The 25619-nt window shown below is 39.8% G+C and overlaps 2 protein-coding genes across 2 annotated transcripts in view; one reads left to right on the top strand and one right to left on the bottom strand.

Moving 5' to 3' along the window:
* Positions 1 to 398: 398 nt before the first annotated feature.
* LOC112842356 (piggyBac transposable element-derived protein 4-like) lies at positions 399 to 1888 on the bottom strand. The gene is made up of 4 exons (XM_025898649.1): positions 1883 to 1888; positions 832 to 1769; positions 558 to 742; positions 399 to 462 (listed from the first exon to the last, which is right to left on the bottom strand). Exons 2-4 carry the CDS (start codon positions 1558 to 1560, stop codon positions 399 to 401), a joined length of 978 nt encoding a protein of 325 aa, XP_025754434.1. The 5' UTR covers positions 1561 to 1769; positions 1883 to 1888.
* Positions 1889 to 2371: 483 nt separating this feature from the next.
* LOC109194765 (uncharacterized) overlaps positions 2372 to 25619 on the top strand; it is a 36312-nt gene continuing 13064 nt past the window's right edge. Inside the window, exons 1-2 of the mRNA XM_019345539.2 lie at positions 2372 to 2979; positions 3069 to 3434. Coding sequence (XP_019201084.1) covers positions 2437 to 2979; positions 3069 to 3434 — 909 coding nt within the window. The 5' untranslated portion in view covers positions 2372 to 2436. The remainder of the gene's footprint in view (positions 2980 to 3068; positions 3435 to 25619) is intronic.

A 25619-nucleotide genomic window follows, 5' to 3' on the forward strand; every position in this document is an offset into this window, starting at 1 on the left:
GGAGGGGGAACTGCTAAAAGCTGTGAACTTCATTTTGTGTTCGTCTTGATGCATTCTCAATCATCCAGGAAAATAAATCTCCAAAAGATTTATTGATAAAAACAGTACAAAAAAAACAAAACAAAAAAATTTTCTACAAAAACAACCATTTGTACACATATTTACAGATAATAAGTGAGTGAGTACATTTCAATCACTCACAATCCTGGCACTGCCATGGTATCTGTAGTCTGCATTTACCACATGTGTATCTGTAGCAGTGAACACATCGCACAGTGGCATGATTGTTCTTGCATCTGTGTTTGACCTGACACGTGGCTCTTTTTCCAGGGCTAGGTGTGGAGGGTTGTGTCCGAAGCAACTGTTCTTTTTTTGCCTTCTTCCCAGCCATTTGAGAGTTAGCCAACTCTCTTGCAAGCTCCACCAGGAAGTCCACCTGTCTTTCCTGCGTCCCGGTGCATGCTTGATACAGCACATGTGCATTCAGTGCTGCCATGCCAATCATGTTATAGAACACGGCAACTGGCCAGCGCCGTGTTCCTCTGTGGACCGTGTACTCCCGCACCATCAGGTCCATCACATCCACGCCACACTTTGTGGTGTTGTAAAGGGTGACAGTGTTTGGCTTCCTTTTGGTGGTGTTATCAGTCTGAACCACGCTGTGCATGCTGCTAAGAATATAGACTGTCTTCTTCCGTTTGGCCGCATACGCCGTCAGCGTGGTAGCAGAGGCTGAAAACACCTAAGAAACAAGATAAATTGTTATTTCCATAGCACTTTTACACACAATGAAACACATGAACATAGAACCACAAAAGACCTGCAGCCTACCTGAGTGGTGAATTCATTGCGATCTGTGTATCTAGCGGATTGAGGAATTTCCCGGCGAATCTTGTTGACTGTGCCGAGGACGGTGGTTTTCCGTCTAAGAATTTTTTGCGCAAGTGAAAGCGGTGTGAAGAAATTGTCCATGGTAACATTTCTGCCCTTGTCTAGGAATGGTTCCATCAGCCTCATCACTACATTTTCAGACAGTCTCTCCCCACTGGGACGATTGGGGTCCTTGCCAAGATATGGGAGGACATTGCAAATGTACTTGGATTTTAGGTCGCAGGCCACCCAAAACTTGATCCCAAACTTGTCAGGTTTACTTGCAATACACTGCAGGAAACAGCACCGAGTCTTTGATGGGAAGAGCTGTTCATCAACGGTGATATGTAGACCAGGGTTGTAGCACGTGATGCAGTTGGTGACAAATGATCCCCACACACTGGAAATTGCAGCGAACTTATCAGTCTTTGCTCGATCACTGCGGGTGGACCTGTCATCAAAGCGTAGGTGTTGCATGATGTCTTGGAAGCGGTTACGCGGCATAGTTCCAATGATCTGTGGGTTTCTCAGGTTTGCTGACCAGCAGTCACGTAGTGATGGAACCCTAGTAACCCCCCGCAAGATGACAATTGAAATAAATGCCATTAGTTCAGGGAGGTCCATGAACCAATGAACATCCTCCGTTTGCTGTGCATGTTGAATAGTCCATTCTTGAATGCTATGAAGCATGTCAAGAGTGATGAAACACAGGAAGCTCTGAAGGCGACTCAAGATACTTTTCCTGGCTTTAGCCGTTGGCTCTCCATCTGCAGCGTACGCTTCTATTGAGGTGAAAGGGAGACAGGTCCCCACCTGTTCTTCACGCCACACTGTGCCATCTTTCGCTGTCTCAGTCCCCAAACAAGCTCTCTTTTTAGGTTGAGAAGCAGTCTCCTCATCTGCAGTGTGAACAAATTCAAATTGTGAGCAATGGGAAGGTGAAATATCTTACTTACTACATCCACTTACTTGTTTGAAATGAAATAGGAAATAATATGAAATGAAACCTAACCTGAAGAGCTAGTAACCCTAACTCTAGTTGTATCTTTTTATTTAGGAAGATGTTTCATTTCATATCATTTCCTATTTCATTTCAAACAAGTAAGTGGATGTAGTAAGTAAGATATTTCACCTTCCCATTGCTCACAATTTGAATTTGTTCACACTGCAGATGAGGAGACTGCTTCTCAACCTAAAAAGAGAGCTTGTTTGGGGACTGAGACAGCGAAAGATGGCACAGTGTGGCGTGAAGAACAGGTGGGGACCTGTCTCCCTTTCACCTCAATAGAAGCGTACGCTGCAGATGGAGAGCCAACGGCTAAGGCCAGGAAAAGTATCTTGAGTCGCCTTCAGAGCTTCCTGTGTTTCATCACTCTTGACATGCTTCATAGCATTCAAGAATGAACTATTCAACATGCACAGCAAACGGAGGATGTTCATTGGTTCATGGACCTCCCTGAATTAATGGCATTTATTTCAATTGTCATCTTGCGGGGGGTTACTAGGGTTCCAACACTACGTGACTGCTGGTCAGCAAACCTGGGAAACCCACAGATCATTGGAACTATGCCGCGTAACCGCTTCCAAGACATCATGCAACACCTACGCTTTGATGACAGGTCCACCCGCAGTGATCGAGCAAAGACTGATAAGTTCGCTGCAATTTCCAGTGTGTGGGGATCATTTGTCACCAACTGCATCACGTGCTACAACCCTGGTCTACATATCACCGTTGATGAACAGCTCTTCCCATCAAAGACTCGGTGCTGTTTCCTGCAGTGTATTGCAAGTAAACCTGACAAGTTTGGGATCAAGTTTTGGGTGGCCTGCGACCTAAAATCCAAGTACATTTGCAATGTCCTCCCATATCTTGGCAAGGACCCCAATCGTCCCAGTGGGGAGAGACTGTCTGAAAATGTAGTGATGAGGCTGATGGAACCATTCCTAGACAAGGGCAGAAATGTTACCACGGACAATTTCTTCACACCGCTTTCACTTGCGCAAAAAATTCTTAGACGGAAAACCACCGTCCTCGGCACAGTCAACAAGATTCGCCGGGAAATTCCTCAATCCGCTAGATACACAGATCGCAATGAATTCACCACTCAGGTAGGCTGCAGGTCTTTTGTGGTTCTATGTTTATGTGTTTCATTGTGTGTAAAAGTGCTATGGAAATAACAATTTATCTTGTTTCTTAGGTGTTTTCAACCTCTGCTGCCACGCTGACGGCGTATGCGGCCAAACTGAAGAAGACAGTCTATATTCTTAGCAGCATGCACAGCGTGGTTCAGACTGATAACACCACCAAAAGGAAGCCAAACACTGTCACCCTTTACAACACCACAAAGTGTGGCGTGGATGTGATGGACCTGATGGTGCGGGAGTACACTGTCCACAGAGAAACACGGCGCTGGCCAGTTGCCGTGTTCTTTGACATGATTGACATGGCAGCACTGAATGCACTAGTGCTGTATCAAGCATGCACCGGGACGCAGGAAAGATGGGTGGACTTCCTGGTGCAGCTTGCAAAAGAGTTCGCTTACTGTCGTATAGCTGGGAAGAAGGCAAGAAAAGAACAGTTGCTTCGGACACAACCCTCCACACCTAGCCCTGGAAAAAGAGCCACGTGTCAGGTCAAACACAGATGCAAGAACAATCATGCCACTGTGCGATGTGTTCACTGCTACAGATACACATGTGGTAAATGCAGACTACAGATACCATGGAAGTGCCAGGATTGTGAGTGATTGCTGAAAATGTTGAAATGTACTCACTCACTTTTTATTGTTATTTATAAATATGTGTACAAAAGGTTGTTTTTTCGTTTTGTTTTCTGTACTGTTTTATCAATAAATCTCAGCAACAATGGAAATACACCCATGTGTGTTGATTTCTCCCTAAGGCAAACTGAAACACAAGTTTCCTTGTGGCTCAGGAAACTAACCACTCCAAGTGGTTCAGCATGGCCCCACCTTATTTACATAACAAAAGCAGCTGTTCACAGGTGATTAAGGATATTAGCTAAAAGCCTACCAGCCATTTGGCTCGACGGTGGGTTTTAAAGGTAGAAAAGCCAAATGGCTCTTTTCTGGGACTTCTAGTGCTAAAACACCGTTGTCGGTACATAAGGACGCTGTCATAGCCTGTCAACGACGTTGATTAGCTGCGTATATACGAATGTGAATCGCATTATTGGCTGGACTATGGGATAAGGTGGCATCGTTCTAATCCCATACAGGAGCAGCCAGTCACGTACTGACTAACACTTCAAAACAGAATTGGTAAAGTTTTAATTTTAATTTCAATTCAGGTTAGATTTTTTTTGTGCGCAACGCAGATTTTCTGTGCGCAGAGACCGTGCCAGCAGTGCGCAATTGCGCACGTGCGCAGCTTAGAGGGAACATTGGTTTCCACACCACTGAAGTCGTTTTACCTCTCTTTTCAACCAACGGCATTCTTTCTTCAGCAGCCATTATCCTCTCCTCTCCAAATAACTTCTGCTTAGCTTTCCGAGCTTTCCGATCTTCCCTCGGGTCCTCTTAATTGTTGTGACGCGTGTTCGAAACGCAGAGAGGTGCGCTCGATTTGCCACACGGAGCAGCGCGAGAGTAAAGCACGAGGGAGGTGCTAATAATCGACTCAGTTATTTTTAATGATCGTTGAAAAACCAGATCGTAATCGAGATTAAAATTCGATTAATTGAGCAGCCCTACCTTGTAGTACCATATCACCCTATTAGAGCACTTCGCTCTCGCACTGCAGGCCTACTTGTTGTTCCTAGAGTATTTAAAAGTAGAATGGGAGGCAGAGCCTTCAGTTTTCAGGCCCCTCTTCTGTGGAACCAGCTTCCAGTTTGGATTCAGGAGACAGACACTATCTCTACTTTTAAGATTAGGCTTAAAATTTTCCTTTTTGGTAAAGGATATAGTTAGGGCTGGACCAGGTGACCCTGAATCCTCCCTTAGTTATGCTGCAATAGACGTAGGCTGCCGGGGGATTCCCATGATGCATTGAGTTTTTCCTTTCCAGTCACCTTTCTCACATGTTAATAGACCTCTCTGCATCGAATCATATCTGTTATTAATCTCTGTCTCTCTTCCACAGCATGTCTTTCATCCTGTCTTCCTTCTTTCACCCCAACCAGTCGCAGCAGATGGCCGCCCCTCCCTGAGCCTGGTTCTGCCGGAGGTTTCTTCCTGTTAAAAGGGAGTTTTTCCTTCCCACTGTCGCCAAAGTGCTTGCTCATAGGGGGTCATATGATTGTTGGGTTTTTCTCTGTATCTACTGTACAATATAAAGCGCCTTGAGGCGACTGCTGTTGTGATTTGGCGCTATATAAATAAAATTGAATTGAATTGAATTGAATTGAATCGAATCGAATCGAATCGAATTGAATTGAATCGAAATGAATTGGATTGAATTGAAAACCAGGGATACTATCCAGAGACTCTACGGCACATGACAACCATACACTATACAGCTTCTACTAATAATGACATATTCTATGCAGCATTAAAAAAAAATGCATAAATTGACAAGTGGATACTCAGATAAACAACTATGCCAGTCAGCTAGGCATCACCTCAAGCTTGATTTTGAAAAACTGAACTGAACCTCTCTGTGAAGCACTTTCTGTGCAAAAATCTGACACATAATATTGCTTCCTGGACGGTTAACTGTAACAACAGCCTGTCCAATAAACCTCTTCTCCATCTGTCCGTGCGATGCTGTATAAAAAAATATAGACTTCACCAGAGTAATGCTGAGGTATCATCCTCAGGTCACAAAGTGAATATTTTGGCTTTCACCACCTTGGTGCTTTGAAACCTGGCATGATGACTGAACTCTAAGAAAAGTCAGATTCAGGTACAAAGTAGTACACACTGCTGTTCATAAATTCAGCATTCACAGTTACTAACCAAACAATTATCTCACTAGTATTATCAAATATTTTCATTTATTCCAATCACAAATTATGTAATATTGTGATGAAAAACAAAATAATAATATTTTTAAGTGCCTTTAATATCGTAACCCTGTTAGTGACTGAGATATAACATGTGTGGCATAAACACATATAAAACCTAAAATTCATAATCACCGTGAACAAGGTTACACAAAAAAGTTAAATGAGACCCAGGGACGCACACATGCATACTTTTATTGCTTAACTCCCTTCCAAATATTCTCATTATTTAAGCTAAATTCCAGATAGAGATAAGGTAACGCTTCATACCTTAGTTTAGATCGGTACCTTTTGTACAAAACGAAATTCCTTTTGCTCTTTGTAAGAAATTGTCAAGGTAGCTGTGTCTGAAACTCAATTTCTTTATATTTTCTGGGTGTTGTGACTTGCCCGCTCTGCAGGGGAGAAAAAAAAAAGTTATAGATTTTTCTCATGTTGTGCTTATGGACAAATAGTGACAACATCAAAACAAACAAATACAACTTGGAGCCACTTACTGCCAGACAAGTATTTCAGAATTGATTTGGTGTTCTGTGCACTGTAGAAGACTCTAACTCAACAAAATACATTTTTGTTTTTCAGTTTCATGAAGTTCAACAAAAATAAACTGCACTGCCAGTCCTTCTGTTTTGTTGGTTAAAGCTATGTATGTGTATTGGGTATACATTGTTGACATGCAAATGACTGACAGAGAAATGTGGAATTTTGTGACCCATTTAATGCTCTTGTAACAAATTATACAGCAGGAACAGGAAAATATAAGTTGCACTGCATGAGCAAATCAATAAATGATCGACCAATAAAAAAAATAATCTTTCTAAAAGTTTTAATAAATACATATTAAGTTATGCTTATATGGGAAAAAAGAAGGCAATGCATTAATAATGACAGTTCCTATACTGGTGACATTTGAGCAACCCTGCCATCATATTAAAACATATTTTTAGGGTTTGGGTGTCTTTTTGTTATGACTTTTCTTACTATTGGGCTGATTAATTTTTAACTATCCATGGTAGAAGTAAAACTTTTTTCCTGAAAGCAAAATATATTTGCAATCATTTAATTTAACCCTGAAACTGACCATGTAACATAATTTACAAAAAATTAGGGCTGTCAACGTCAACGCGTTAATGCGTCATCATGATTAACGTGATTAAAATCCGTTCTCAATAATTCTTATACTGTCTTTTGTTAGTTGCACCAACCAATTCCAGTTTAGTCAGAATCACAACAGTCTCATGGTCTATGTTACTGCAGGAATGAATATTGTTCGCCTCCACAATATTTGTATGATGGAGTCCAGAATCCATGGAAAAATCTCTTCTTCTTTTCGTGGGAACTCTTTTTGGTTTATGTGGTTCTGTTTCTGAAAAACTGACAGACTGCTTGAGCACCAAGGGTTTTCAGAATTTTATCTTTTTCTAGAGTCCAAAACATCTGAACGATGTCTCTTATTTAAAGAATAAACTTTTGCCTTCTGGCTTCCCAAGTTCAAGCTTGGACAAGGAAAAATACTTTAGATTTTTAGCAAGCGGGTTGAGGCAGATGATGTGACTACTTGAAACTTCCTCATCAGCCTTAACATAGCTTTGGGTCATTCAGAACACATAGCATTCATGTGCTTTACTTTATGGATGACTTAAATACGAATTCCTCAACATTTGGAGAGCTGTTACTATCAAAACCCTGCAATACTATTGAAAATATGGTTTTGCACTAAATGTGTAACTAAATGCGTCATCTTGCTGTAACAGTGTGCCAGATAATCACATTTCTGTCTAAATGTGCCTGGCTTTAGGCACTGTAAATGGAAGTTACAACACAGTCTCTATAATTTTGATCCAACACACCCTGATTGGGAAAAAAATGTTGTGTTCTGTTGAAGCCATTCTTGAACCAGAGACAACGTTAGCTGCATCTTACTAGAGTTATCGAGAGCAAGAAGTGAATTGTTGGTCAGTGGTACAAATTCTTTTAAGGTGAAAGTAAATTTTTTATTTAATTTGGAAATCAAGGACCTAAAGTTTGGGGGAAGACTGGAGAGCCACATGATCCAAGGTCTTTTGAAGCCCAGTATGAAGTATTCGGGAGTCTGTCATGATCTGGAGTATCATGTCATCTGTTGGTGTTGGTAGTGGCTTTTTAATCAGGAAATATTCAGATAATTTGGGATACTGGATGGACGATTTCATAAAACTAAATGAGAAAGACTTGAAATACTTCACTTTGCTCACTGTAAACGTAAAATATCTGAAAGCTTATCTTTTTTAATTAAATTATAAGAAAAATTCATACTGCTACTACTACCTCACATATATTGATGCTACTATTATAATTAACTACTGATGCTACTATGGGGAACTCATTATCATTCTGTGTTCACTGGTTGCTGTTTATCATTACACAGTTTAGGAGGTCATTGTTTATTTGCAGTGGTGTCTTTGGTACACTTAAACTAATCCTAGTGGGATTCATGCCTCATGAGAGCTGTATAAGTTAAACTGATAATAAATCCTTAGCAACTAAAAAGTTGCTCTGATGGCCTGTTGCTAAGCTTCTCCAAGGCTTGATATTGCTTCCTCTATAAATAGGTTGATCTCTGCTGAGGTCAAACAGCTTCATTCAGCTCACTGAATACAAAGTCAGTTATTGCCAGTAAAGCAGTACATTTACAAGATTTACATTTCAGTCATTTAGCTGGCAATATTTTCCACAGTAACTAAATGAGCCAACCAGGATTTACTTTTGGAACGATAAACGGATAGATTTCACAAAGACTTTGTTTGCATTTGTTTAACCTCTTTTTTTCCCTCAAAGTAAACACAAACAAACCTTATTTGATATATCAACCCAATGTTCATCTAATCCACAATCATACTCCACTGTCATGGTCCCAGGGTTTTTTAGGACTGTTTGTTGTGGTCTCTTCTTTGCTCCTCATTGCCAGGGTGGAGTCTGGCCCTGGTTGTCGCCTCAATGTTCTCCTGTGCAGCCTTCTCACCTGTCACCTGACACGGATGATTATTCACCTGCCATCCGTCATCATTGACTGCTCCCACGCTACTTAAGGCCTCAGTGTAGTCTGATTCCTTGCCGGATCGTTGTGCTACTTCCATCAGTTTAACTCAGCTCTCCTAGTGATTTCCTTGTGTTCTCCTAGTGCTCTTTCCTAACTTCAGCCTTTCTTTGTGTATAGATTCCCTGGACCTTGGCCTGTTTTCCTTGAGTTTGGACTGGATTATTGTGTGGATTTCTGTGAGTCATCAATGTGTGAAGATGAGTTTGGACCGTCCCCTGGCTGCCCTGGACCCCGTTTCCTCCCCCCCAGCACTCTATATATGCATATATCTCACCTGGTGACACCTGTGTAAATAAACCACCTTTTGACTTTTCATTCAGAGTGAGTCCTGCGTTTGAGTCCTGCACTTGTAATTGTGACACTCCACTAATCCTCTGTTCTGATATACTTACTCTGAAGGCCTGATGTGCAAATATTTCAGCTTGGTAGGATGTCACAATTTAAAAAAAAGAACAGATACAGTATCTTATTTTGGGTAAAACTCAGCTTAAATCACTGAAGTTTATCAATTCCGTTAGTTGTTGGTTAGTTGTTAGTTGGATGGTCTTTACTGTAATATTACGGGCAAATTTGTTGCTTTCACCAGTCAGTTATGTTACCAGACTTCTCCTTCACCTTGAGCTGTGAGTCCTTCATCTATAAATAGGCTTATTTACACCAGGGTCAGGAAACTATCTTCTCTTTTGCTTTCCAAGCAGCAGTTTATTTTATAATTGGATTTCTCTCTCTTTTTTTCTTTTCACATGAAAGCAGCTTTATTTCACACTGTGTGTACCCTTGCAGCATCACACCAGTAACCCTTACAGCAGTTTTGATTGGCTTTTTATAAAATCAGACAACCATCTGGCAGCTTCCTAATGGACTTTACTATAGCTTTGTGTTGCTGTTCCATTTGCACAATAGTGAGTGACTGCATGTTAACATATATATAGATACAGTGCATGCAAACACACACAGATGTTAACATACTTGATTAAAAATACATGGATTACATTTAGCTCTACTATTTCTTTTTATACGTGCATTTTTATAAGATATACAAGAAATACAACGTAGGCTGCTTCACTATATCATCTATGAGAAACTGTATCGCACAGATATTGAATTACAGCATTAGCTGATCCAAATGATCGATCGGGGTGTGCTGTTACAAGCGCAGAGAGTCCTGTCCTTCAGAGGCTTTAGCCAATGAAGAGGACATGCCTTTTCACTATTCCAACTCCAAGGGTCTGAGGTGGAGCCCAGAAATAATAATCTCTGTGGCCTTTTGTGCACTCAGCAAAGCAAGATGGGGAGTTCATTTGCCGTGAAAATTTATATCTCCCTTTTCCTTGGCTTCTGGTGTTCTCCCTCCCCTTGCCACACACAGTGTGGGTATTCTTCTTTCTTTGGGCAGCAGCCGCCATCCCTGACACACCACATGTTTTATTGCCCACTAAAGCATAATGCTCCACTCCTTTTTGATATTGAATTATTTATTTATTTTTATGTGCCGCCTGTAAGCCCCTATGAACGATTGGCCGCCTCGGGCCTGCTGCGACATGATCTCGGGGGGTATTAAATATATTGCCGGCATTTGTTTCCCACCTCTAAGTGGATCGGATGATACTGCAGACAAATACTCATCCTCCAAAGTAGAAGAGCCTCGACAACAGAACAAGTGTGTGCTCTGCTCTATAATCCTTATTGCATCCCGCTGTCTGGTGAGGGTAAAATAGAAGGTTGTTATGATCAGACTTGGATTGTTTTGTGTTTGCACATTGTGGATTTTGTGTTAGACCTGTGACTTCCCTCTGCATCTAAGTGTTTATGATTCTGCTTGTGCGCATGGTTATTATTCTAGAATAAATTTGACATTTTCACGTTAGGTTTTACACCCCCAATTCCAAAAAAAACTGCGACACTGTGTAAAATGTAAATAAAATCAGAATGCAATGATCTGCAAATCTCATAAACCCATATTACATTCACAGTGGGACACAGAAAACATATTAAATGTTGAAAATGGAACATTTTACTATTTCATGAAAAATACTGGCTTATTTTGAATTTCATGGCAGCAAAATAGCTCAAATAGTTAGAAGGGGGAACAAAAGGCTGGGAAAGTCAGCAGTACTGGAAAGAAACAGCAGGGGGATTATTTGGCAGGATAATTGGCAACAGGTCAGTAACATAACTGGATAGACAGAGAACATCTTAGAGAGGCAGCATTTCTTAGAAGTAAAAAGAAAAACCATATCTACAAATTCTGGAGCAATTGCAGAAAGATCTTTTGAATAAGAGAGAGAAAAAAGAAACAGACTTTGAATATCTCGTCATCTACGATACATAATGTCAAAGATGAAAAGAATCTCTATGCACAAGGGACAAGGCCAAAAGTAGTGGACACCCATGATCTGCCCTCAGGCAGCAATGCATTAAAAAGAGGGATCATTCTGCAAGTGAACATGGTACGGTTCACAAATGCTAGTTGAAGTGCCGTCGTGCAAAGAACAAGCCAGTCATTTAAAATGTACTGAAGCAAAGTGCACGTGAGGCGAATCATAATCATTTATTTATTTTCGAAACATGGATGCCGCATCCTCCAGACTAAAGAGGAGAAGGACCATCCGGCTTGTTATTAGCACTCAGTTCAAAATCTTGCAACTCTGCTGTTATGTGTGTGCATTAGTGCATATGGAACTGGCAGCTTGCACATTTGAAAAGGGACCAGCAGTGCTGAAAGGTGTATACAGGTTTTAGAGCAACATATGCTCCCGTCCAGATGACGGCTTTTTCAGTGTTCACCAACTGAAAACATTTTGGAGCGTCATGAAATGGAGAATATGACAAAGAAGAGCAGCTAGAATGCTGTATCACACAAAAATGGGATAACATTCCTCACCCCAAAGTCCAGCAACGGAGCTCCTTGGTTCTCAGGCATCTAAGGGCTATCATCAAAGAAAAGATGAGGGTAAACAGCAGTAAACAACATGGCCTTGTTCCAATTTGTTTGAGACCTATTGCTAACATCAAAATCAAAATGAGCCAAAATTGTTTGTTAAAATGTTACATGTTGGCAGTTTAAACATTCAGTGTGTTTTCTGTGTTCAGGTTTATTTGCAAATCATTGGATTTTATTTTGACTTACACTTTACTCTGATTAAATTATTAGTTTTATGTGGAAGACTGTGATATGTAAACCTAAACAGGTTTAGTTTGTGACCCTTTACTAAAGATTACCACCTGTTAGAGCAACACATAGATACAACTGCCAGGAGTTAATCACCAAGTCTTTGGTTGAGAAAATTGTAAGATTAAAATGGAAATCATAACTGACAAAACCCTGTAGCTCTGTAGAACAGAAATACTGGATGACTGCAGTGTCTCTCTCTCATTCACTTCATCTCCACATCTCTGACTTTCTTACTACTAACTCTGCTTCTTCTTACGCCCTCATTCGCTCCTTGAAGCTACAACAAAAGAGAAAAATTGAGAGCGTTATCACCGTTTTTGCATAACCAGCCCATCAGTCTCATACAGAATCATGTTTATTCATTTTGCCCTCAGGGGAAAGAGGGTAAAAGGGAGATGATTAAATTCTAATTTGACCTCTATCATAATTTAGCTGAGCCTATTATGATGTCAATCATTTGAACTCGGCACTGCAGTGACGGGAGACTGACTGTATGGCAAAGGGGATTATAGATAGTTTGAGGACCACACAGTCATTGTATCAAATTGGTTTTATCTAGCTGCTTGTAATTTTGTCTCCCCTGAGAGAACAGAACTTGCCTGGAAGTTGAAGTTCATAGTATGAAGTGAAAATAGTGAAGCACAATAAGTGAAAGTCTGATTTTTCAAACGTGTAAAATTGGGTTATATGAAAGTAAATTATTTGTTTACAATGAGGGTGAATTGCAAATGTGAAAATTGCCATTTTCTTTGAAAAGGTGTTTTCTAGTTCTGTGTTTTATTCTCTGTTATATCCTCCTGAGAACCAGCCTATTCATCTATGTCTCTGTAATGGACATTTGTTTTTGGTCTATATCTTTTGAGTAATTTGAGCTACCCTACTACCCTGGGCTTTCCATTGATATCTCATGTGTTTGGGTGGCCTCTTTTAGCTTTAAAGATGAAGGAAATCACAAAAAACGGTCAATGGAAGATTTTTTTCCTCACTTCTCAAGAGGATATTGTTCATGCTAATATCATATCGTACACATTTAATTTTGTGCCATTTCTGTAACAGATGTCATAATATTCCCATTGCATTTGCTGAAAAAAAAAGCATGTAGCAAAGACATTACTGTAGGAAATGTAAATTAATGTGACAAGTAAACAAGACGAGAAGCTACCTTTCCTCAGCCCATAAACATGCATGTAGGAGAATTTACCCACAATATCTTGAGTGGGTCAAATTTCACTAGATGCTGAGATCTTTACTAAACTATTTGCTGCTATGTACTCTGTACCTTTTAAACTTTCAGTCACTCAAAGGGTCATAAAATTGTGGAACATAACTGTACATTTGGAAAATTTCAGCAAATGGTAATCTTTACCATCATTAGTAGAGGTGCACTTCTTTTTACTTTATATTCATACTAAGTAGTTTGCACAGAGGTGCCCAAAGTTTTGCTGTTTTGTGTAGAAGAGCCGATGAATACCGATATTTAAACTCTGTTTATTTATCTTTAGATGTCAGCAGTCTTTGTTGGATACCATTTTGCCAGCTTCTGTTGCATACCTGCTCATCTGTACGTCATTTGCTTTTGCTTATTGATGGCTCAGGACCCCGGTTGTTGCTAACGTGGTTATGGCTCACTGACAGGAAAAATCACTCTGCGTGTTTGTGTTGAACAACGGGATGCTGTTTTTTTTTTTTCTGTGTTGAGTGGTATAATACTGCCTGTGTCTGCTTGTCATGCTGCTTCCCCTTGCAGAGAATTAACTGTGTGCGTGAGTGGTTGTGTGAACGTTTGATTGTACTTAAACACACAATACCGAGGGCATGTATTTTTTCTTAATGCATACCTTACATATTGTGTGTTATTCTATGTAGGTCTGGTCTGACATGTGTGTTTCCCCAAGCTGTATGTATGTCTCATTTTCATGAGTTTAAAGGCTATTTGACTCAGCAGGAAAAATCAGAAGGTGCGGGAGGCCTGCTTATTTCTCCTGGAACTACTGGATCACATTATTGAATAATGCTGCTGCTTTGTGTTTCGAAACTTCTTCTGCTTTCTCTTGGTGTTATTTTTTTGTTTTTCTTTTGTGACTATTTTTCTGAGCTCTGTGCTTTATGGGATTATTTTCCATTTCTTCCTTATTTGATAATGTGAAGTGTTAGTTTGAAGACAGTCGGGTAACCTGACCAAAGGGTAGAGAAGGGAGAGCCTGAAAACCTGGGGCAAGCCTTGACTATTACCCCGGTAAAGGTAATGTGGCGTGGATAAGAATCCCCCTGAGATAGTAAACGCTCTGGACATTATGTTGTAGCTGACATTATGTTGGCTTCATGAAGGGGGACCAGAGGGTGTTTTACAATTAACAGTGTGTTGCTCTACACATTTTACGTTGCTTCTAGGCCTCAGTCACCCAGGCCTAGAGATCATTCAGCAACCTCCAGCTTCCAGGTAATCTTCAGTTATTGTGGTTGTCAAACAACTTACCATTTATGTTTGTAACTGTAGTGAAAATTTAAAAAACTGTGACCGTTTGCCTTCAGAGTAAAAGTTGTGTGCATGTGTACATCTCAGGAAATATACATTTTTCCCTCTCAACTAGCGGTTGCCAGGTAGTTCCTGACCACTCCCATGTGACTGCGGTCTCAGGTGGAGGTAGTGCCATCTAAATCAGTAGCAAATATGACTAAACATGCCCTTATGGATAAAACATTTTCAAGATGAAATTCACTGATTAGTTTAAGGTGGGCAGACAGTAAAACGCACACTAAATAAAATACATAAAAAGTAGAAAAGCAGCATTTACTACTAGGTTTGGCAATATAAAAACTTCCAGAGAGTGCTAAAGGTATACTCTTTTTCATTTTCATTTTACAACTCACAGTACGGTCTCCAAGGAGACCGGAGTCCATGCCCTGTGCTGAGCCATTATTTTCTTAGACTTTCTATTTAAACTTTTCATTTCACTCACTGTTAGGTTTAGGAAAAGATTATAGTTTGGATGAAATTTGTCAGACAAACCTTTCTTTTCTCCCCCTGTGTGAGTTTGTTTGGCAAAGCACAGCACTGACACAACATCCTGTGGTGCACTGGTGAGTCACCTACATTTAGAGGTTTTGGAAGCAAGAACAGTCCTTTATTGTGAGGCCACAGGAGTGAGGGACTTTGAGACCAATTGCAAGACCTTTAGTTGTAACGGTCGAGCCAAGCCTAAATATCATACTTTCATGTTTTATCCTATTATTAAATCAAGTTAATGAATACATTTAATTATGTATTATTTTAATTATAACTACTTATGAAAAATAATTAATTAAAAAAGGAATACTGCTGCAGACAATTTTTAATAAGGTAGCTAATTTTAGTCTATTTTTTTTTTAAATTTATTGTTACACAAGTTTTCCTTTCATTTATTTGTGTGTGTTGTCAACAGTGACCATGAAGCTTACTATTTCAGAAGCAAGTCCTTTGACAGAAAAAAAACGCCACATGAATTCTCCATGATACAGGGAAGATCTGTGGGTGGACATCCACAGAGACATTAAATTAAAACGCTGAGAAATGCAGTAAGGAAAAAAAACAGCAGAAAGATGAAATGAGGAATCTTTGAGATTTGACTTGCGCTTATGTTTTCCAACTTAAGCCACATAAAAAGTCACTAAAACTATTCTCCCCACTGATCACTCAGATCCTCAGCAGCCATCGCATATGGAAAAGAAATAGTAAAAACTTATATGATTTACTCATGAAAGTGGCCACTTTCTCATTACTTTCATATATTGTTTTAGGAAGTATCCAAAACATACAAGTTTCATTTATATAATTTTTCAAGGGATCTTATATCTGTTTTCACTCTTGTATGCTTTTCATACAAGTTTCACACAAGACAGATACAAACTTTATAAGATTTATATATATCTTTTCCATATGGGATGTCAGAGTTGAGCTGACCTTTCTCTCCAATATCCCACAAGGTCTCATTAATCAGCATCCACTAAGACCACAAAGACTGTGTGGTTAGACTCATCTCACTTTATGGACTCTTGGATGGTCAGACAAGTTAAGACGAATGTTGTGGACCACTTACTGTATAGTGGGTAAGCAGAGAGGATGATCAGGGGACCACAGTGTAGCACAGCTCAATGATTGAGTGCTTACCCATATCTCCACCTCATTACCCTGTTATTCCAATTTGTAGATATATTTCCAGAAAAGTGTTGTCCTGAATCTTAAGAGAATGGCCTTTTTTCTCTCCTGGTAATGTGGAAGGAATAATAATTTGAAAGAGAAGCTTTCTCAGATGCTGCAAAACATAAAAATAAAAAAACAAAAACAACCCCAAACAAAACTACAGTATTAACTAGAGAGAAAGTGAAATGTTTTAACTTGGAAACATCTTGGAGTCAACGATCAGTCTGAGCTAGAATCTAAATGTTGGAGTCACTAAACTTCAAAGCATATTTTGTGGTATTTGCAGCCTTGAGTCTTGGATAGCAATAAATAACTGCAATGAAATATTTTACAAGTAAAACTTTGTACAGCTGTGAATGTGGGAGGTAAATGACAACTCACAAATCTGCAACATTAACTAAAAGCTTTATTGGACGCCGCTCTAGCCACTGCTGGCGTGTAATTGTGCCCCAAAAAATGACAAACTGCACGCAAAGAGGCTTCTGTTCTGCAAGCCTATCACATGAACCCAACAGCTTCCTGTTCTATATGGTATTATTTTTAAGCAAAAACAAGACTGTGGAATCCACAGTGTACTTTGCTGATGGTAATCAGGAGTAATATTAATCCAGAGAAGCCAGCACTGTGGGCTGCGGATACTTGCCTTGCACATTGCCTTTTATTTCATTTGTTGTTTTCTCCCCCACAGTTTTCACCGCCGATATGCATTCCTCCTTTGAGTGAAATCAGTATTATTTCTGAAGAAACTATCAGGGATGGAGGTAAGCAGGTCTCTGATTAGATTACGTTCCTTGTCTTTTAAGGCTGGGGGATTTATACCTCATCGTTATTAAGGAGAAAGCATTTAATCAATAATTGTTGGGTGGGTGAATTTATGGCAGGCACAGTCAGTTAAAAATCTTTTTGGGGCAATGTTATTAACTGTGACGAGGCCCGTGGCTGCCGAGCGCTTGGCTACGAGCCGGCCGTGTGAAGACAGGCGGTGGCAAAGCAATCACTCTGTCTGCCTGGGTGGATGGAGGCTTACAATCTCTGCCAGTTGCTGACAAGAAAGACAGAAGATGCTGCTGCCACCTTAAATCTTAAACAAAATTCAAGGAGGGAAGAAGCCTCTGTGCTTTATGAAAAGACAAACACGCAATATCTGCTCGAACACACACAATCACACACGTGCTTCCTCTTACATGTCTCATTGCTTGTTGCCTCACTCAGGAGCAAAAAGCTGTGATACTGCCAAATGCAAGCTGTGTACTTGTCCCTAAAATGATCACAGGCAGCCAGAAACTCCCTTAAGAAACAAGTTAGTAAAATTCAAGGCGAACAAGTTCACTCATCAGAGCCAATTCCCTATCCGCTACCTTGTGCGTATTTTCCTCGGCTGCACAGCTTGCTTGTTTGATGTTTATTTTTTATTTCTAACATACAATTATGTTTGAGCATACTCAAGGGCCCCCTTACTTCCCCTCCTCTACCTCTGTAAAATGTTATTTGATTGATTTTCAGCAATTTCGTCTTGTAAATCCACTATCTCTATCATGCTTGGCTTACTTTGTTGATGTGTACCCTTGCTGTCGACACTGTCTCAGCTAAGAGATGGATGAATGAAGAAGGAGCTGAGGGAAGAGAGAAAGAAAAATGAAAAGTTGGATAGGGAAGGAGGAAAGCCAGTCCTGTAAGAGGCTTAAGAGCCTCCTGGAAGTTGCCGTTTGGCTTGGGACCAAACGCTGTTGTGCAATTGAGTTGCTCCTTTATCTGTTTTTTGCTTTGTGATTCCAGGCAGAAGTCTGACCGCAGCTGCTCTGCCTAGTTGACTTAGCACGTACACACAAACACAGGCTTAAGAACCTCTCACACACGAGTGACTCCATCTTTAATTTCTCAGTTTGAACTTTTTAGTTGCTGTTTGGAGGTAACAACGGCAGTGGGGTGCATCAATCCAACTGGATTTGTTCATTTCAAAAGTTTGCGGATGCTTTTTGTACAACACAAACCAGTTTTCTATAACTTTTCCTTCTTTATTAGCTCACTGTTTCACTAAAGCAATGAGTATACAGGTTTGATATCTATACAAATTTATTTTAAAAATATTAAAGAAACAATCATATCATATGTATTTCATATACATTTTTGGGGGGATTTAAAATATCAGTAAAAGCAGGTTCTAGTTCAGATAAAAACAGTATATTGTCATGTAGGTTGTGACAGAGAGAGACTAAATAAAAGTTTCAAAAACCCCCAAAAGTCTAAAAATAAAAACTAAATAAAGCACAAGAAAAGGATATGGGGAAACATTAAAACAGAGCAGGAACGGAGGAAGCAGAAACAGGACTCTGCTGTTACGTAAAGACAAGACTACCATATGTCACTGTACCTTCACTGTGACTGAAAACATCATGAAATCAAGAAAAAGCAGGCAATTTGCCAGGAGAATCTGACTGCATTTACACTGGTCTCCATAATAATATGAGTGTGGATGCTGTGGATGTGGCTCTGCCGTGGTGAAACTATAAAGTACCAGGATGGACTACTTTGCTGTACGTGGTCTGTATGTAGGTCACATATTGGCTGCTTTGTTGGGTCGACCTGTTCAGAGGCACCTTAACACAAATATCTAAAACAGTAATTTCAACCACATGGCAGCAACTCAGTGTATAAAGAATGGGGGAATTGAATATGAGGTGGTTATTGATGCCAGACAGGATGGCCTCAGGAACTATTGAGCTACTGTAATTTTTCCCAAAATGTACCTTTACAGTACAGAATGATCCTAAAAAGAGAAAATGTCCAGTGTGTGGCAGTTCCAGTTGCTTCGAGCTGATAGGGAGGCCCCGGTAAATAAACTAGCCACTGATTTAAAAACCAAGAATGAAGAGCATCTGAACACACAACCTTGAAGCAACTGGGATACAGCAGCAGAAGACCACACTGAGTGCCACTCATGTCAACTAAGAAGAGAAAACCGAATTGGACAAAAATTGGACAAGAGAAGACTGGAAGAATGTTGATCTGGTCTTATGTGTCTCAATCTTTGATTTCTGCTGTGACATTTGGGTGGTAGGATCATAGTTTGTCATAAGCAACATGAACTCATTGTGAAAGACAGAATATGTTGGACAGATAATCACAAAGGAGCGAAGACAAAACTGGGAATAAAAACAAAAATAAGACTCAAACTAAAACACGACCTAACCAAGCAACAACTAGTTAACACTAACAAACTATCAGAGGCATTACACGTGAGCCAGATATCACCAACTATGGTGCATTAAATATCAACATAAAGCAATATATGTTATAATAAATTATTATAAGAAAAAAACTGCCATTTTCATCACTGAAAAGCGTAAAATCCAGTCTTCTGTAATGAGCCTTGTCTGTTTTATTGCTGTGTGAAAAGGTTTTCCATTAGATATTCAAAATTATTTCTTATACATTAAAGAACTGATGACAAAAAGCATTAAATCGAACACTGGAAATGTTGCCACGACTTTCAGAACAGCAATGAGGGGAATCTGCTTCTTGTGAAAGTATTCAGGGTTTCAATCTTTTACCCTGAGATCGTAGTATCATTACTTTTTAACCTGAAATTGTGTCATAATGCAGTGGAAAAAAATGAAATGTAAAGAGCATTAACAGAAAATTAAAAAAAAAAATGTTCAGGATAACTCCTCAGTAACGCAGATGGCAGGCTAAGTGTCTTTTCAGAATGAGATAAAATAGCCATGTACTGTAACAGGTGCTGGAAGGGTCTGAAATGACGACACTGCATTCAGCACAAGGCTTTTTTTTGGGCTGAGTCATCCATTTGTTATTTCAGTCAATGACAGTAAAGCGAAAAAAACACGTCTGTCTAAAAATGTTGTTTTTTCTTTTTAGAGACGGGAAAATAATCTACTTTTTTATATTCTTACAGGACTTGTATTTTGAATATTCTGTCACAAAAGATAAACACTCATTAACACACATTCAAGCACACACACAGAGACAACATTTAACTGTCAATATTCTTGCGTCTGTACCTGAGTGCTAAACAAATCAGCTTCCAGGTAAAACTGTTTCATTGTAATTAAACTTTCAATATTGTAACCACAGGTGAGGTGATGTAATTTTGCCTTGTTTTTGTGCTTAAAATGGCTAAAAGAAGTGTGATGAAACATCAACTCTTTTAAATGTAACATAGAAAATAAGAGGAAACAGAAAATAATAGGCAGACGTTTTTTTGATTCCCCCAAAAAGATGAAAGGGAATAGAAAATCTGACTAAAAGTGACTGAAATTTGAATATTTTTTAATGTCTTATGAATCGAACAGGTGGACAGTTTTGTATTTGGCTCACTCCAGACTGCAGATGTACCAAGCAGATGTGCCACTGACTGCCAAAAATTCAAAGTCGGTGTATTTTCTGGTCACATGTGCTTAAATAAGTTGCTGACGTCCACCAAGCCAAATTATGCAGCGGATACTCTTAACGCTTTTTTTAAAGTCTTGCCGAGTGCTTGGCTTTAAACGACAACTCCAGAGTTACTTCAGCCGAGTTGTTAAAGCGTCACTCAAAAGGAATTTGCCACTGTGCCTGTGTTCCCTCAGGTCAAACGTCAGTACGCACACAGCGAGCTTACCCGCCACAGTACACTTATTTTCTCTCACAACTCCGTCAAACATTTATGTTTAATCAACCAGCGCAAGAACAAAGACGCCTTAGCTTAAGTTCAAAGCTCTGCTTCTTCTTCAGATCCTTACTGATAAAACTAGATCCAGTTTTCATGGTGTCAGCCTCTGTTTATATAGTTTTTCTCGATAAATGTCAACCCATGACCTTTTTTGAAGTAATTTAGTCTCTACAAAAGGCCAATGCAGCTCCTGCCTGTGTGTGGTTATGTTCACTTGTGTGGTGGTCTTTTACTGCTATAATCCTTTACATTTCCCCTCCTCACGGGAGCGTGCACGGACGCGTCGACAAACGCGCAATATATCGGGACAATAAACAAAAAGCGAGATACAAATGTTAACATGTTAATTAGTAATCTAGTGCAAGAAACACTTTCTCTGCTTCATTAAAAGTCACTGCAGCTTAAACCTTTAAAAAAGAAATCAGCTGTAGCTGAGCGTGTCGCGAAAATGTCAGAGTAGATCAGTCAAGATGAGCGTCCACGTGTTTGCATTTGGAGTTGGGATTTGAAATAAAATTAATAGGTACCTTACAGAAATTCAATATACCACTCACTGTGTCTTTTTCACTTTTGCCTATTCTTAATCACACAGCTATTCATGGTGATGATGTTAAATAAGCCTTCATGCAGACCACCTACAGAGCAATCAGAGTGCAGGTACTATGGGTTAAGCTTATGGACATACACCAACAGTGGCCAGATCGTGCTGTGTGTGTGTGTGTTTTAATAACCGCCCCCCTCATTAGTTTGTAGACAGGAAGATGGACTGCACCACTTTATATTTATTGCCTGCACTGCATTGCGTAACAGCAGGATAATGTAACAAAATACTTTAGCATACCTGTACAGTAATATAAACCATTTATATTTTGTAGGAATTACTTTTTAAGTTCATTTTCTTCTCCTTACATCCACAGACTGCTGGATACTGAAAGGCCTGTGCAGGGGCAACTTAACAATGCTTCTCGTGACAATACTGTTCATTTTACCACATGCAACACTAAACCCCCTTTCCTTACACTAATTTACAATTATGTCTGCAGTATTTTTCCATGTTGCGATTAAAATAACATGTTGAAAACCATTTTTAAAACTGATAATATTTTTGAATTGAAATTGGGCTTTAAAATCAGTAAGGCAACAAATAACCAGTGCAAGAATCAGAAAGGATGCAACAGCCTGGATGATCTGCTGACAAATCATCTGTAAGTAAAGAATATCACAGCAGGCTGTAGACGGGGCACGCGTTCAAGTGTGCTTTTCACATCATATCTCATTTTAAAGCCTGCTTCTCTGATAGCTAGGCTAACACATGGCATCGTAGTACAGCACATCCTCCATGTGATCCTGTAGAAGCACGGTGGGAGGCCCAGTGGAGGGTTACATGGTTGGTTTGGCTCTCGATGTCGCCACCTGTTCAGGCAGCCAAGCGTTCAGTCAAATGAGGCTCTGAGTGAGCTGAGCATTGGGAATGAGCAGCAGTTGACTGAAGCACCCTTCACGCTAAAAATCACACAGGTGAGAGGTACTCAAACACATACTCACTTGTGTAGACACTTGTGGACAAATGGGCTTATACAGTAAAGCATTATTGCCTCTTCACCAGTGGACGTGTGGTTCTTTTCTAATTGATGGAAAAGAGCCCTTTTAGTTCAATTATCATCTCTACCCACAATACGTGTGGGGACTATTTGGTGATTTTGCACATTACATTAGAATACAATGATGCTGATGAACACACTGTGCACATGTGTATTCATCATTTTACCAAATGTCACTGGAAGATCATAAATGCTAACCTCGACTGCTAACCACAGACATACGCATGTTCCTTTACTTCTCATTTTGGGGGGTGCTCAATGACATTGCACTGGAACATTTAGCAGGGCCCTATTTCAGAAAAAAGGCCTTTACATACCAGACAAGTTAAGTTTTTGCGTATATTTCATGCATTTAAATAGTTTTTGGACTCACCTATGCCGCCATTCGTATCCAACTACGTGATTTAGCGGCATCAGCTTTTTCCAATCAAGCTTAATTTTTCAGATTTTTTAGCAAGCGAATAAACAGATCTGAAAATTTCTCTGCCTCCTCAGATGTGGTCCCAATTCTGCCAACAGGAGCCACTGCACCACTGACATCCTGAAATACATACAGAAGTGGTCGTGATGCAACTTCGACTCCTGGTTGAAACCATGACATTGTCCCTGCTGCTACCTTCTTTTGAGAATCGGATTAATCCATCATCTCTGTTTCTTGTTTTTCTTGTTTAGAAACATCAGGACCAGCTCATCATTGCTTGATGCCAACTTCGCAGTGAGTTATTTGAGGATTAATTTTTCGGGCTTTTGGTGTGTATGTTACACGAGATGTTTGCAATTGTAAAATTAGTTTCGCAGTGCGCTCAGTGCGTAAAGGTCTTTAAACAAAGATTTTCTCACAGAGTCCCAGTGTTAGACAGATGTAGCCTACAGAGTTTATCCTGAGGTAATAATGAATCTGCAATGTCCATGATTGTTGTCTCGGTCCTTCCATCGATGAAAGTGATCATACTAAACGTGTAAAATGATTAACCAACATATAATTTTTCATATCTAAATTTGTGCAAATGAATGTGTTCTAACATGAGCTGCTTCAGGTGCAGCAGGAGGATGGAGTCAAAAAGAAACTCTTTCCCTGGTTGCTTATTAAGACTTTAACTCAGCTCTTTTTGGGGAACATAAAACCCTGAGCTCCTCTAGTCACAGGGTTAAGTTTTCACTAGACCTGGGTGCTGCTCCAGAAAGCAGGTTTTGTGAAAACTGTGTTTTATAATACAATGAAATATTGCTAAGAGCACACTGAATGATAAATTAAATACAGACTTAACAAGACTGTATTCTTTTCATATCTTTATCTGCTCCTCTGGCAGTGTCTCTGAAGTAGGCGGCACTCAGTCGGTCACTTTTGTGCAGTCGAAGAGAGAAAAGACATGTCAAATGCCCTCTTTTATGGGAGCCCACACAGAACCTGGAGCAGAAAGCCTGGCTTAACAGAATGCTGTTAACCACCGTAGTGGTACTTGATATCTCTGACTGGGATTTTAGCTTTTTTCAAGCCAGCAGACACAAAGAAAGCCTGGCTATGTTGAACTTTATTTGTAGTACACCTCTCTCATTTCTAGAAAAGGGCCCAGGAGAGGAGACAACTTGAAAGTATGTCGTAAAAAAGCATTTGGGAGTGTTAGTTTTAAAATGTGAAAATTGAAAATGAACATGAAAGAATGCAAGACATGGTTTAGTCTAACATTAGGAGATCAATAATCATAAAACTTGAACCAATGATCACAGGCAGAATTCAACCCTGAAAGCCAAATATAAAGAGTGGTTAAATTTTTATGAATACTTTTTGACATGCAAATACGAAAATTGATATAAGACAATACAATGAAATGCTCAACTGAGGGCGGTGGCTCTTGTAACTCAAATGACCAGAGTGTGCAGTTTTCTCTTTTCAGACATGTCAGTAATAACCGTACTGCAAGGACCTTTAGAGCAAAGAACCACAAGTTTTGCCAAGCATCCTATTTCACTGCCTTAGTTACTGTTTCTTTTCTCTAGCTTACATTGTAACACTGCTTCATGATGTTCCCAAGGATTCAGTTTATGTACAATACAAATGATTTAATGATCGGCACACTGAGATACACCCTATTTGACCTCATGTCACCTATACTCTGGTGACCTTCTCATTGACTGTGGTTCTCCTCGGATTGCAATTGGAATCGCAATTTATGGCCCCTCGGCTCCGCTGCCACCTTTGGGGGACCCCATTAAATCAGGAAGGTCAGAGGTCAAAAGGTCATCATTGTCTTTCTGATGCTTGTAGTAATGGCTGACATCGATGGTAAGGGACTCCCCGAACACCTATGGTCCCCTTAGTTCACTAAAAATGACACTGTGCCTTTTCATCTCTTCTAAGGGAAGGGAAATTGATGTGTTGGCCTGTTTAATATTTTTTAGTTAATGTGATTTGAAAGGGAAAGTGAGCTCGAGAAAGATAAATGAAAAGCCTTCAGTCGCAAATGAGTTAAACACCATTTGAAAAATGTAACAGCTGCTTTCAAAATGACTTTGAAATGAAGGCAAACCTTGACGATTATTTGTTCCATCAAGGTCTGCGTTTCTAAAATAGAAACATGTACAGTGAAATATTCAAGAGTAGATATAATGAAGCAATATTTCATTTAATTTTGCTGCGACATGTAATATAAAACTAGATAATTTGCTATTTGGGCTTTGCTTGGCTTGATGCTGGAGTGATGTGTCTTAACTTTAATGCAACCTTAAAAAATCTTCTGTTGTTGGATAATAAGTTACAGAAAATGTGCCAAATGTCCACAAAATGAGGAAAAGCAAAGATGGAAGGCATTTAAGGAGATGGACCTGGAAAAAGGGATGATTTTAATAAAAATTTAGAGAGACAGCACACCTGCTTTTTCCAGGAAGAGCTGTGATGGTCTTAAGAAAAGATAAATCAGCAAAGCCAGTCAAACATACTTTTACACACAGACCAAACGCTGTCAAGACAATAGCCTGCTGGCACCAGTATCTCCCCTAGGGTTATGTATCTGTGATGGTGATTGCTGAGTGGAGTCAGCTGCTCACAAACCACTGGCTCTACAGAAGACAGGGAGGCACC

Source organism: Oreochromis niloticus, linkage group LG15 (genome assembly GCF_001858045.2).
Source record: "Oreochromis niloticus isolate F11D_XX linkage group LG15, O_niloticus_UMD_NMBU, whole genome shotgun sequence".
NCBI classification, from domain to species: Eukaryota; Metazoa; Chordata; class Actinopteri; order Cichliformes; family Cichlidae; genus Oreochromis; species Oreochromis niloticus.